Source organism: Lolium rigidum, chromosome 6 (assembly GCF_022539505.1).
Source record: "Lolium rigidum isolate FL_2022 chromosome 6, APGP_CSIRO_Lrig_0.1, whole genome shotgun sequence".
In the NCBI taxonomy this organism is placed as follows: Eukaryota; Viridiplantae; Streptophyta; class Magnoliopsida; order Poales; family Poaceae; genus Lolium; species Lolium rigidum.
The window spans coordinates 278,314,671-278,327,105 of NC_061513.1; the positions used below are offsets into that span (position 1 = coordinate 278,314,671).

General features: G+C 39.5%; 1 protein-coding gene and 2 long non-coding RNA genes across 7 annotated transcripts; all 3 read left to right on the top strand.

The window, feature by feature from the left end:
• The first annotated feature begins 688 nt into the window (after positions 1-688).
• Positions 689-5,284, top strand: LOC124665704. Of its 3 annotated transcripts, XR_006990665.1 has the most exons (7): positions 689-804; positions 894-1,022; positions 2,381-2,545; positions 3,596-3,790; positions 3,903-4,536; positions 4,679-4,918; positions 5,260-5,284. It is a non-coding gene; the product is annotated as an uncharacterized LOC124665704 (long non-coding RNA). The 3 variants fall into 3 exon arrangements; XR_006990664.1 differs by having other exon boundaries at positions 3,596-4,536; XR_006990666.1 differs by having other exon boundaries at positions 900-1,022; positions 3,596-4,536.
• On the top strand, positions 5,282-6,455 carry LOC124664194. The gene is made up of 4 exons (XM_047201773.1): positions 5,282-5,302; positions 5,550-5,824; positions 6,146-6,197; positions 6,294-6,455. Exons 1-4 carry the CDS (start codon positions 5,282-5,284, stop codon positions 6,444-6,446), a joined length of 501 nt encoding a protein of 166 aa, XP_047057729.1. The 3' UTR covers positions 6,447-6,455.
• Positions 6,456-6,556: 101 nt separating this feature from the next.
• Positions 6,557-11,160, top strand: LOC124665703. Of its 3 annotated transcripts, XR_006990663.1 has the most exons (6): positions 6,557-6,623; positions 7,740-7,873; positions 8,709-9,193; positions 9,486-9,563; positions 9,715-9,762; positions 10,652-11,160. It is a non-coding gene; the product is annotated as an uncharacterized LOC124665703 (long non-coding RNA). The 3 variants fall into 3 exon arrangements; XR_006990661.1 differs by having other exon boundaries at positions 7,740-9,193; XR_006990662.1 differs by lacking the exon at positions 6,557-6,623 and having other exon boundaries at positions 7,792-7,873; positions 8,899-9,193.
• Positions 11,161-12,435: the final 1,275 nt, after the last annotated feature.

Consider the following 12,435-nt stretch of genomic DNA (forward strand, 5'->3'; position numbering starts at 1 on the left):
AGTGGTGCCACGGCATGCTCCTCTGTCGCTGACCTCAACCAGGAAAGTGGTGCTGCAGCGCTGATGGCTCTGGAGTGGCGCGTCCGTGCCTTGGTCGCAACTGTTGTTGGCCGTCGCAAAGGCCGTTCAGGGGTCACAGTTTTGAGGTACATCGTCCTTCCCGGATGCTCTTCTGATTTCTACAAAATTGATTTGCAATCAGCTGCAATACTACATGTGCCGCTAAATCTAGGATTTTAAAGTGTAATACTCCCTCCGTTCATAAAAAAGATGCCAAAGTTTGTCCAAACTTGAATGTACCTATGCACTAATGAGTGTCTAGATACATTCAAATTTAGACAATTTTTTGACATATATTTATGGTCAAAGGTAGTAATTGTTTAAAACTGAACTGGTAGGAACTTATTGGTTCCGTATCTGGTGCAATTAAATGGTTGTAAAAGCACACCCCGTGTGTAACTATTAATACATGTATTGTTTTTACAAGGATGGCTAGGATGTCAAATCTTTTGTACCAAGTAAAAATAGCACACTTTATTACAAGCTACTAATACATGTATTTTTCTCTGTTTCAGATTAGCTGGGAAAATTTAATACTCAAAAGGTTTGAGTGAATGCTTTATTCTCTACATTGCGTGATGTTTTGGTTTGTGTGGTAACTTGGGATCATCGATGGATCAGTATATCTAGCTGGCACCAACAACTAGTGCCGCTCCCACACAATGAGCTGCTGCTTGAGCCCCTGCACTAGCCTAATTGCAGGACGCCTCAAGGGTGCTACATGTCTTCACCATAATCTAACATGTTTGTACCAGTACACTTGCATACCTAGCATGCTTTTGCCAGCCATCAGAAAATTATGACTAACATTATTGTTGTATCTCTTGAACTAGTTCCAGATGCTCCATCAGTTGAACATGTGGACAAGATTCTGGCTCTGTGCTTGACGCAAATTTTTCAGTTCTGCCATGAGCTCAACGAGACGAGTAGAGCATAGAGATGCAAATATGAAAGCAGCCAAGGTACTAGCACTTGAGTGTGCTTGCGTGCATATCGGCAAGAATCTAGTACTAGCAATAGTCTTAGCTAGGTGATTTATGTGACTAAATTAGCAGTCTCCCTTTTTAGCAAACGGTAACAGTAACACCCTAAACCTAAGTGTAAAGAACATTTACAAGACAAATTAAGGTTTGCGTCTTCTTGTTCTGATTTGGCTATTGAAGTGGTCTTGAAACAGTAGTGTAGTTGACATGTTCGTTTGTTCTGGTTCAGAAAATGTGGGCTTAACTTGGTGGCTAGGTTCTTATTTAAGAGGGTTGTGCTGTTATATTCGAGCTGGTTGCGCCTGAGTTACGCCCCAGTTCATAGAAACCTGGTAGCTGCAATGTCATCAACAAAATTTCTCCTCTATGTCAGATATTCGTTGCTTCCCTGTTGCTTTAATACTTCATACCCGGTTCAAAAATTATTCATGACCGACTAGCACAGGTTCTGTAGGAACTCATGTTTAGCTACACACACTTTCCTAGGTGAGCACTTGTCCATGTCAAATACCATCTACCAGTACCATACAAATGAGTGGTAGTTAAATAAGTTTCGATCTTTATATAGTTATCCTAGTTCCTGGTTTTTCATGTTAGATACAGTCATACTTTCTGTAAGTGGCGTTTGTCGTTGTTCAGTATAGCCTGAGGCATGTGTAGTTGAGTCCGATGTAACCATACCACCGGCACAACTCTCCCAGCAAAGAAATAATCTAATCCCTTTGTGAATGCATCCATTGTTTGTCTGTTCATCTCTATTGAAAATCCCTTTCTTGCTGTGGAAATACTTGCAAATCTAACCCATTTCAATTCGAATTTCAACAACCAGCTGGAAAATGATGTTAGTGCTCAGAGTACTTGTGTAGCTTACTGCAGAGGTTCAGGTTTTTAGGAGACGACCTATAGCCTAGAAAGCCATCAACTGAGCATGATGTCTAAACTAGTTGTTCTACCTATGTTTTCAGTTTTATGCTATAGTACTTATCATCCAAGCTCAGTGCTTCCTAACAAAGTCAGTGAGAGTAATTTCGTATCGTACTGTTTTCGTTTTCTACAAATACCCAAACTTGTAAAAACCAGAACTAATTCATATAAAATCAGAAAAATGCAAATAAGATAGCAGAATGTTCTGAAAAATAAAATATATCTGTGTATACAAAAGTCATGCATTTTTTGAATCAGTTACAAAACGGCCTTAATAAGAGAACAGTTTGAGCACTCTTTAAATTTGGGGTTTATTGGAATACTATGTCTTGAGCATTTCAACTCCATTTAATTTTGTGATCATAGGAATAATATGTCATTGCTTTGACATTAGTTGTGGTCAATTTGTCCAGGAACAAGGGAGGCACCCTTGCATGCTTTGCCATAAGGAAGTCGAAAAGTCTAAAGATTGAAAAATGAAGCTCCGGCATTGTCTCTCTGCTTTGTTGGCTACCTATCCTTCTGCTAAGTCTTCAACTCCATCGGCGCCATGGACATAACTGTTCTTGTAACATGTGGTACTTGTCTCCTGCTCCCGCCTCTTTTGCTCTTGATTTTCCTATTTAGGAACTGCATGGTTTACGAATGTGGTGCATGAAGCAATGATTTTGTACTTTAAGTGATAGTATTGGCTAGTTATCTACAGCCTATTTGGTACAGAAAATTAGCAAGCTATGTTGAGAAGCTGGCTGTGAGCTTGGTAGCACTATGGTTGTCATCTGGTTGTGTTGAGGTGTTTTTCTTCTTCACAAATCCTTAGTTCCTGGATGTATTAGTGGATTTTTTTTTATTTTGTGCTGCCCTTTTTTTGGACTAGATTGTGTATTTGGCTAGATGGCAAGAATGTCTTTAATAGGTCTATGTTTGTCTCCTTTCACCATTTTGGGGAAGAGATGTCGTCTTGAGAATCTATTTTTTTTCATTCAGTTTTTCTGGAACCATTTATGATATTATTGTTGCTTGTTAGTTGTTTGAGACCTCTGTAGAAATATTATGGCATTGCATTCTGCTACAATACTGTGTTTGGGATAATATTGAGTCTTTTCAAAAACTAAGTGAAATTTTATTGAAGTTGTATGTGTGGATTTCGTGTAAACAAATCTGTTTTGAATGCTTTGATCTCATTCTGCATTTTCGGAAAAAACTGGTTAGATCTTTGGAATATTCAAATTATTTATCTATGTGGAATGGCGCTGGGATTGACCAAGACCGGATATATAATGCTTTTGCTAATTTGACCACTCATAGTTGTTTTTTCCTGATGGATTGGTGCCATTTTGTAGTTCTATTATTTATCAGTTACTTTGGGCTTCTTCCATATTTAATTGGTGCCATTTTGCACAAAACATCTTAGCATTTTGAGCTTTCTATCTATATTGAATCAAGTGTTAAGCCTTAGCCCTATTTTCTTCTGTCCTGTGTTGAGGTTTTGCATAATATTTTTGTAGGGCCTTCCTGATGACAAGATCATGTTCTGTTTTGACACTCTTTTTACTTCTGAATTGATGCAGTGCTGAAATTATGGTTGATCACCACTACTTAAGTTGATGTGTTCGTCATTACTGTAGGTTTGCAACTGAAGCTGCTTGCAATTATATGTGGAGCAGCTGACTCATAAATCATACCTGTACATACATGGGTGTCTATATCTCTTGACATCAGGGTGGATCAAGATAAGAAATTGGAAGAAATAATTAAAGAAGAAGCAAGAACATCACAATCAACTGGTTGTTCAGGGAACAGTATAGTTGAGAGATAGGAAGGTAAAGTTCTTTGGTATGCAGTCATTTGCCCTTATACCTATTCGTTTCTACTGCCCCGGCTGCCTGTACGTACTAAGCTTTTTCGTGTTGTGGTAATTATAACTTTTCAAAGAGGCGGAAGATTGACACGATGATAAGGTGCCTTGACAAACAACACCATAAGAAATTCTGAAAGAGAGGTTTGGTATATCTGGACTTGATCCTTATATCTTCTTGAAAATCGGTGCGTAGGAAATGAATATGTGCTTGATTCGTAACTAGAAATGAAGCAGCTCCAAGGTAGGATCCATGAAGCTGCATGCTCTTTTTAGTTCCATAGATTAAGTTGATCATGTTAATAGGCTGCCGGTTTATTAGTACTGTAGTTCTTACACAGACAGCTGATGGATCATGCCATGAGTTCCATGAAAATCTTACTAGTTGTGCGACGAATCTTTCCATGAATTCCATGAAAAGCTTGGAGCTTTCTTTTATACTGGGAAAAAAGTAGCATCTATATTCACTATATTCAGAGGCCAAGAGAAATTGGTGGCTACAAGTAGCAACTTGTTTAGTTAATATATGTTCCATACTATGACAATGGTCTGAGCTCTATGACAACGGCCATGTAAGTGGCAGTGCTCATTTACATGAAATGTGCGATACGATATCTTGACCAGTGCTTGCCCATTCTTCAAAATTGGAACTCAAGTATAGCATATCTTTCTCCAAATCCGTAGATAACTAGAGTTCTTAGACTTGCTGAGGTCAATAATCTACCAAATCTCGGGATGAATATAAAATTTGACATTGCGATTGCTAATGTTTGTGTTTAGATTGACTTGTTGATTATGTATCTTTTGCTGTGTTACATTGCGTAACTATTACTGTTAATGTTGGTTATTTTAGGTCCTGTTTAAGAACCTCCGCATGGACATGAAAGATGTAAAACCAAATTCCTTCATTAAAGGCTGATGATGTGAAGTTGAGGGAAATCCACACTTTTCAATCAAAGTTGATGTTGCATCTCAAACCCCATTGGCTGTAGCAGTCTCTTCAGACATCAACCCCCCAATAAACCACAAGGAACTGCAGCCTGAAGTCAATAACACTTCCCGTGTCATGAGGCTTCGTATTATACTGAATCAGGTTGGCTTCGGACTTACGTTATCAATTCAATTAGGTTGGTGTGCAACTATGCTTTCAACCAGTATTATAATTGAAACATTTTTTATGCATGCATTATGCTGCTCTTGACCATACCTGTCTACCTCCTAACTATGCGGTAAGATGACAAAATTGCTCTAATGATGCCTACGCAAGTCTCCTCACATACCTTGGCCCATGTCTCACCATCATAAACACCATTGCCATTTCTATCGCCATCGCCTCTCTCAGTCAGATTTGTCATACTGATATTCTCACCCATCTATTACTGGACCATTAGATATTTCTGGTGATGACATATATTCCTTCATTTGTCGTTGCAGCTTTTTTCATTGATTGCGCACGATGAGCATGGTTCAAAAAAGCGTACGCTCAGGCGCGCTTAAGCGCAGCTTAGAGCGAAGCGGAGGCCAAACGCCCCGTTTCAGGCCTGAGCGGGAGGAAAAGCGCTAAGCGCGATTAAGCTGTCCGATTAAGCGTTGAGCGGCGCCTAAGCGCGCGAAAGGGGGCAGAAAAGAAGAAAAGCGCGTCGCTGAGCGTCCATGGTTGCGGGCGGCAAAACGAAAAAATTGAGGGGAACTGACTGGGAAAAGTATCTAAAAGATGAGGATAGGATTCCTGGGCACCCCAATCGACCACTCCCCTGCACGCGAGCCACAGAGAGAGGCAGGGAGAGAGGCGGCGGCAGCGGCACATCCCGATTCCCACCTTCTGCTCCGCCGGCGACGCTGCTCCTCCACCGCCGTCCATCTCGTTCTCCAGGCCGGCGGGACGTGTACTGCCCTCCTCCGCTGCCCGTCCCGCTCATCCCCTCTCCGCCCAGGCGCTCGATTTCAGATCGAGCTCGACCTCATCGCCGCCGGCTGTCCGCCACGCCTCGGCCCTCAGGTATTCCTAACCCGGCTATCCCTTTTATTCTCCGTATGTCCTTCACGTATATGTGCTAGTGGCGCTGTGCTGTACTGCTGTGGTCTGGTGCTATCTGCACTAGATGGATTGATCTAGCCTGCTCGTGTATGTGCTCCACTGCTGCTGACTATTGGCTTGATGTATGTAGCGCTGTGTTGTACTGCTGTGGTACTGTATTGATATCTGCTGCTAGGTTGTTGTTGCTACTGGTTAATTAATGATTAATGAAGTTAGCTTAGTTGATTACTGCATCTAGTATTTTTGTTGCTACTAAACCTAAGATTTGTTTGCAATTTGTAGGTACTGTCAAGAAATGGACATTGATCCGGGTGCGGGTGAATCGGTGCCTGAGGTGCCAATTGCATTGATCGGCATAATTGAATAGTATAGCTTGCAACTTTGACATTTTCTTGGTAAATGCTAATATATTCTTCCCGTGCGCATCTAGCATCCGGAGAAAGGACTTGGAGAACAAGAAAGTGGAGAAAAACCAAGCCAAATCAAACTATGTGAACCATATCTTTTTTCTTCTTGCAATTGTAGCATTGCGTGCATGCGTATGGTACAAAATTACAACATATTATGGTCTATGTATGGCTAGATTGCCTTCCCTGCGCCTGTCCGTACGCTTTTACCCTGAACGCTTAAGCAGTAGTTCCTCTAGGCTGAGCCTCTCCGCTCGCTTAGCGCTCAGCGCTTTTTTGAACGTTGACGATGAGATACACTTGCAGATAAATTCAAAACTTCGGACTCTTGGCTCACAATTGCAGTTCAACAAGTATGTTTCTAAACATAAATACCATGCTATTTGAATTTTATTGAACAGCTAATTAAAGCTTTTTTTTAATACAAAGAGATAATTTGGATCTTTGATGCGCAAGTATCGAGTCCGTGACAACACTCAAGGTAGCTCTTTGACATGCTAGTATGTTGCTAATACTGCTCAGCAAAACATACCGTTTCTGTTGTGTCCTAAAATTTCTCGAAACTTGATTGAAGTTTAATTTTTTTTTATTATTGTATTCTGTAGTATCTTTTAGTTCATTAGCTTTTGGACCCTAACACCTACCATTGACTTGCTTTCATACTATCCTGGATAATTAATTAGTGCACAACAAACTGTTGCCATGCTGATTTTGATAGTAGTGGCTTAAATTCAAAGAAGTTTGTGTGAACAATGACCACTGTGTTTGATGGCCTTTTATACTGTTAAGTTAATTTTAAATCATTTTTGGAAACCCAAGTGTAGGTTTCGTTCCCTTCATATTTGTAGTGATGACCAACTAGTGTAGAGTTTTTGGGAATTTGTATTTCTATTGTTATACTTGCCGTTCTCTCTAAAGGGAGAGTACACAACTTGATTTGGGATAATTCATTGTCCTCGGCACCTACCCTTTTTGGACTGCCCTCCTTTTTTACATCTACAACACCTCTTTTGCATCTGTAACTTGTTTTCGAAGTAAAATCCAGCAGCTCTCTTGTTGCACCTTGATTCCGCAAATCAGTTACATCATTGACGATCATGTATGTGTGGGGTTTAGTGGGATGATTGTTTTTGAAAGACGTGTCTTTCTAGTTAACTTGTGACTTAATTTAGTTTACTTCATCAATGTCAACCTGAAACCATATTTTATTTCATGTTCACGTTCAGTTAGTGACTACTAAGACCAGTTGTAGCCAAAATTGGTAGTATTAGAAGTTGAAGGTTCTTGGCACTGTACTAAAAAAAAATAGATTTTTGCCATTCTTCAAATGTTGGTTTTGTCTATTACTGTTGAGATGATTCAAATTTGGAGCTTTTGACACAATTTTCTCAATGCAAAATCTATTATTTTTTTACTGCAAGATGGATAAATAGATAGTCAATAGTGTTGATTCTGTTTGCATTCTTTAGGGCCTGAGGAAGATACTCAACGAGGGGAAGGAGCTTGTCTTGCCTTGTAGCGTCTTAATGAATGGCAAAGGGTTGTGTGGTACATTGAATCCCTCCTGCCGGATGGCATCAAGCATGCGACAATGTTGATCCAGGTGATTTCTTCTCTCACTTCTATCCTTATAGGCTGCATCACTAACTTTGCACTAATCTTGCATGGTAATAAGTACTAACACTATGTCATTCCTGACAACTTGAACTTTATTAATTGTGTCCTTGTTATGATGTCACCATTAAGTCAAGGCTGTACTATCACTGTCATGATTGCCTACAAAGTTTACTTTCCCATGGTTGTGTAGTACATCGACATATTTATGATAACTTACAGCTTCAACTTCACAACATGAACTATCTAGGAGCCGAGTTGAATTATCTAGGAGCGGATTTTTTTATAGCTCTAATTGCAAAATAGAGCCAAAAAACAACATATTTTTGTAGTTGGTATTTACTGTGCATATCAGCTCTGAACTATCTCTCGTGGATTATTTTCAGAGATAAAAATTGTCCTGTATACTTATTGCTTAATTACTTGGCATGCTTAACATTGGAATCGAACAAGTCAAATCCCTCTTGTCCAATGAATAGCGCATAAGTCTCCCCATTTTATTGCAGGGAACCCAAATATTTCCATTACAGTTTAGTTTTAAACATAAAACCAAGCCAATATGAAATCACAACTTTGGTTTATTTTTTTAATATCAACTGCATTTTTATCTTGAATAGCCATCTTTCCTCTTAAACATCCCTGCATTCTTGTCATTATATTATAGATATTGAATTAGCTCCATTGAAGCCCAATTTGAGCTACGGTGTTGTGTTCATTTAGTTTCTGTCACTGTTGGAATATCAGTCCCCATTCTGCAATTAGATTGAATCCAGGATGCTCTACCAGCAGAGGTTTTTCTTGAGTTTGTGCTCTTTTTTTTGCAGTTTTCTGAGCTATGTTACCTAATCTAGTTATATCTTGCTATCCCCGTTCCTTTGCTACAAACTGGAAGTTTGTAACTAGTGGATACTCTCATGGTATTCATCTTGTGCTTCAACTCATGTGACAAATAAATGAAGTGTTTAATGTGCTTGATTCTGTATTGAGCATCTTTTAATTCTTCCAACTTATCAGTTTCAGTGACAAGGGTGACACATGTTGTATCTTATATTTCTTTCGACACACCATCATTACCTTCTTTCATCACTACAAAGGCAGTGAATGGAAATTCTGCACTTTCATGGCAACTTTTGCGATGGGCTTTGTGTTCTGTCACGCAAGCATTGGAGGTTTCTGACGTCCCCTTATACCTTATAAAGGACACCCCCCAGTGCTATGGCATATGTCTTTATTGTCATGAGACTTATCCACCTGAGACTGTCACCTTTTTTATGCACAGTCGGTACATTCTCTCAAATACGATGATGGGGTGAGAATTTCTTTTATGTGTGTTTCCTCTATCTGTAAGAAAAAAAAAGTACTCCCTCCGTCCTATGAAACATGTCAAAACTTTTTCTAATTTTAGATGTATCTAGATGCTAAATAGTGTTAGCTAGATACATCCAAATTTAGACGAAGTTAAGACATGTTTGATGGGACAGAGGGAGTACGAGTCATTCAATCTACATATTTTGATTTACCATTCCTTATATAATCCATGTCGCTTTCTTAAAAATAGTCATGTTCTTCTCTCATTTGTTCCTCACCTTTTATCTGATCAGAAATTAGTTGAAGGATACTTGCTTGGAGCTGCTCGAAGAAGTAATATATTTTCTCATATCTTTATATGACATATGCAGGTGAAAATTAATTTAGATTGTATTTTTATATTTATAATCACTCATTCCTGTGTTTCTTCAAATGAAGATATGGACATATGGTTTTGTGTTTATATTCTACGGTGAATTTCTTCTCTAACTTGCTTGTTCTTTTGTGAACTTGAAATCGTAGGGTGGATGTGAGGAAGCTGACAACAAAAAGGATGCATGGGCTCCAAAGGTACAACACACCTGATCAAGTTTTCTGTTTCTTCCTTTCCTTGTACTTTTGGTTTTCCACGTATGTTGTTTCATTACCGAAAAAATTGCTGGTTTTGCTCCAATACAGCCCTTTTCTGAAAGTTCCTCCTAACAGTTGCCCTATAAATCATAAGCTGGATGGACAACAAGATAATCAAAGTAAAATTTGTATTATGCTTGTTTGATAAGGCATCTAGGTTTTTTTATGAAGGGCCTATGCTTGTGTAATGTAGACTGATTCTATGTCTGTATGTAAGTTGCCCTTTTGAAATATTATCTTCGTTATTTCTAGTTGGATAATGTTTGGTTCCTAAATAATGTAGTTTTACCATAGTATTCTAGCATTTGGTTGCTTACTAATGTTGAGAGCTATGAGTTCATTGTCGGATAATGTTTACATTTCTCTTTTTTCCAGACATCTTTATATAAACATGTTTTAGTGTGTAGACACATGTGAATCTAAATAAACCCGAGTCACAGTTGTGGAGGAAGGCAGTACCAGGTCTTGTTTCAGGAGAATAGCTCAACTATTCACATTGTTCTATTTCTGGTTAAGAAATAGGGCAAGCATAAAATTTGGCTCCTAAATGTAGATTTTTTTGTTGTATTCCGTAATGAAAACCTGATAACTACTTGATGTGTCCCTGTTTTTTAGGGTGCCGAATATGCATGCTTATTATCTAAACTAGGTTCGCTTAAAATAGTTAGTTGAGACCATTTTCGAGTACTAAAAGGATCTACTTAGTGATCTCTCTATGCTAACAACATGTCCTGTACACCTGTACAATTACCTAGTAATCATAGAAATCACATGTTTGCATTTCTCTTGAAATAAACTTGTGATTAAGTTGAATAGTTTTCTGTTGCAGACTGCTGCTGGGACTGCCTGCTAGACTACGGGGACAAGCTGAAGAATTAGATACACGAGTTGGGCACCTTACCTTGATCGAGTCAGTGGCGTCCAAGGGCGCTGGGAATGAATTTATTTTCCTTGTAGACCGGTGATCCAAGATTTGAACTTTAAGCGCCTTCGGCTGATGTATCCTTGCATTTACTTTCTGTTCATAACTAGCTGGTGTTGGCTTCCTCATGTTGAAGCTTGTAGTGAAGTCTGGTTTGCTGGCATGCATTTCCTGGGTGTCTCCTCGGTTATGACCATATTTTGTATTCAGGGTGTTGGACCTGGTGTTCGCTACGTCGTGCCTGCTGTGCATATGCATTTATGGGCACTGAGTAGAAGGAAAGTATATGTAGATGCTTGTATTTAGAGAAATATTTGTATGTGAAGTTTCGCAGCTGCCTCAACTCCTGCGAGGTCGCTCACATTGGCATGTAATATCTTCGTTGGATTCCGCTACAGATCAGCTGGAAATTTTTATATAATTTTCCATCGAACTATATTCCTTGTTGAGTGTTAGAAAAAGAGCAGTGGTCATGCCCAATTTTTATAGCCGAGCAACATGTAGTTGAATGCTTTGGTTTCTAAAAATAAACTTGACAATTGTGTTAGATTGCTTGTATTGATAGCGTTGGGCCGTTGAGAACAAGTCAAGAGCTAACTTTCTTTTTATAAGTAAGCTTGCAACATGCTAATAGCTCATGGTGAAATGAACTTTGCCGTTTCTTAATTAGAAAAGCCATTTTTTTTTCTTTGAACAATATGTAAATGAAGCAAAAGAAAAAAAGGCTATCGTATTAGGTGAAGAAAAGAATGCGTTGTTTGGCCACCAGGGCAAAAAAAAAAAAAAAAAAGAAGTGTATTTGGATCGATGGCGTTGTTTCATTTTTCCTTGGTTTGATGCTTTCCAAAGCCTGGCCAGAGTCCACGCGATTGGCGCTGATGCCCCGGCTGTGTTTCTTCTTTAAGCCTTGTACCCACTAGATATACGGCTGCAAATTGGTTTTCATGAGATAATCAAAGACCATGATGGAACAATCCGGAAAAGTAGCATAATTATATAAAACAGTTTCCTCTGAAAATCCAGGAATCAAGCAGGGATTTTAATAGGCTGGTCAGAGTTGTTACGGAGCCTACATCACATGGAAAGTATGGTGCTCCAATTCGGTATTCCAAAGGGATTTCTCCATCTAGCTCATGACGTTGTACGTAGAGAAGACCGATTCTAGGCATCGGATGATTTCTGCATGTCAAACACGGTAGGCAACAACCACTGGCGAGAAAGGATTTCTCATCTCATCCCATCCCATCCCGTGAAAATAGGAGAGAAGAAAAAGGCATCGCACTTGTTTCAGGGCAGTGGAAACGGTGCATTATTCCGGGGTTGTGGAAACTGAGCAGTCATACAATAACTCGTATCAATTCCCATCGCATGCCTAAATTACGGGATGGTACGCCGGCGTTTAAGGCTTTCCTTGTACTCCTCCACGTCACCGATCCGTGGACACAACTCATCTTAGCGGTCCAACATATCTCTGCGCCTAGAGAGAGATCGAGTGAGCCGAAATTTTGTGGAACCTCGTCGTCTTCTTCTTCCCGCCATAGCACCCTCGTCCCCTCGAAATTCAAACCTTGGTGATGTTCCGTCTATAAATATGAGAGGAGGGGTGTATCTAACGCGTGCGTCGTGTGTGACGACTTAGACTTTGACTCTTTACTCGTCGAGGAGAGGAGAGGAGAGGAGAGGAGAGAAGG

Coding starts and splice junctions, on each gene's coding strand:
- LOC124664194 (XM_047201773.1), top strand. CDS start 5,282: ATGAGCATGGTTCAAAAAAGC. Junction 5,303..5,549: donor TGAGCATGGTTCAAAAAAGC/GTACGCTCAGGC, acceptor AGATGAGGATAG/GATTCCTGGGCACCCCAATC. Junction 6,198..6,293: donor CGGGTGAATCGGTGCCTGAG/GTGCCAATTGCA, acceptor GTGCGCATCTAG/CATCCGGAGAAAGGACTTGG.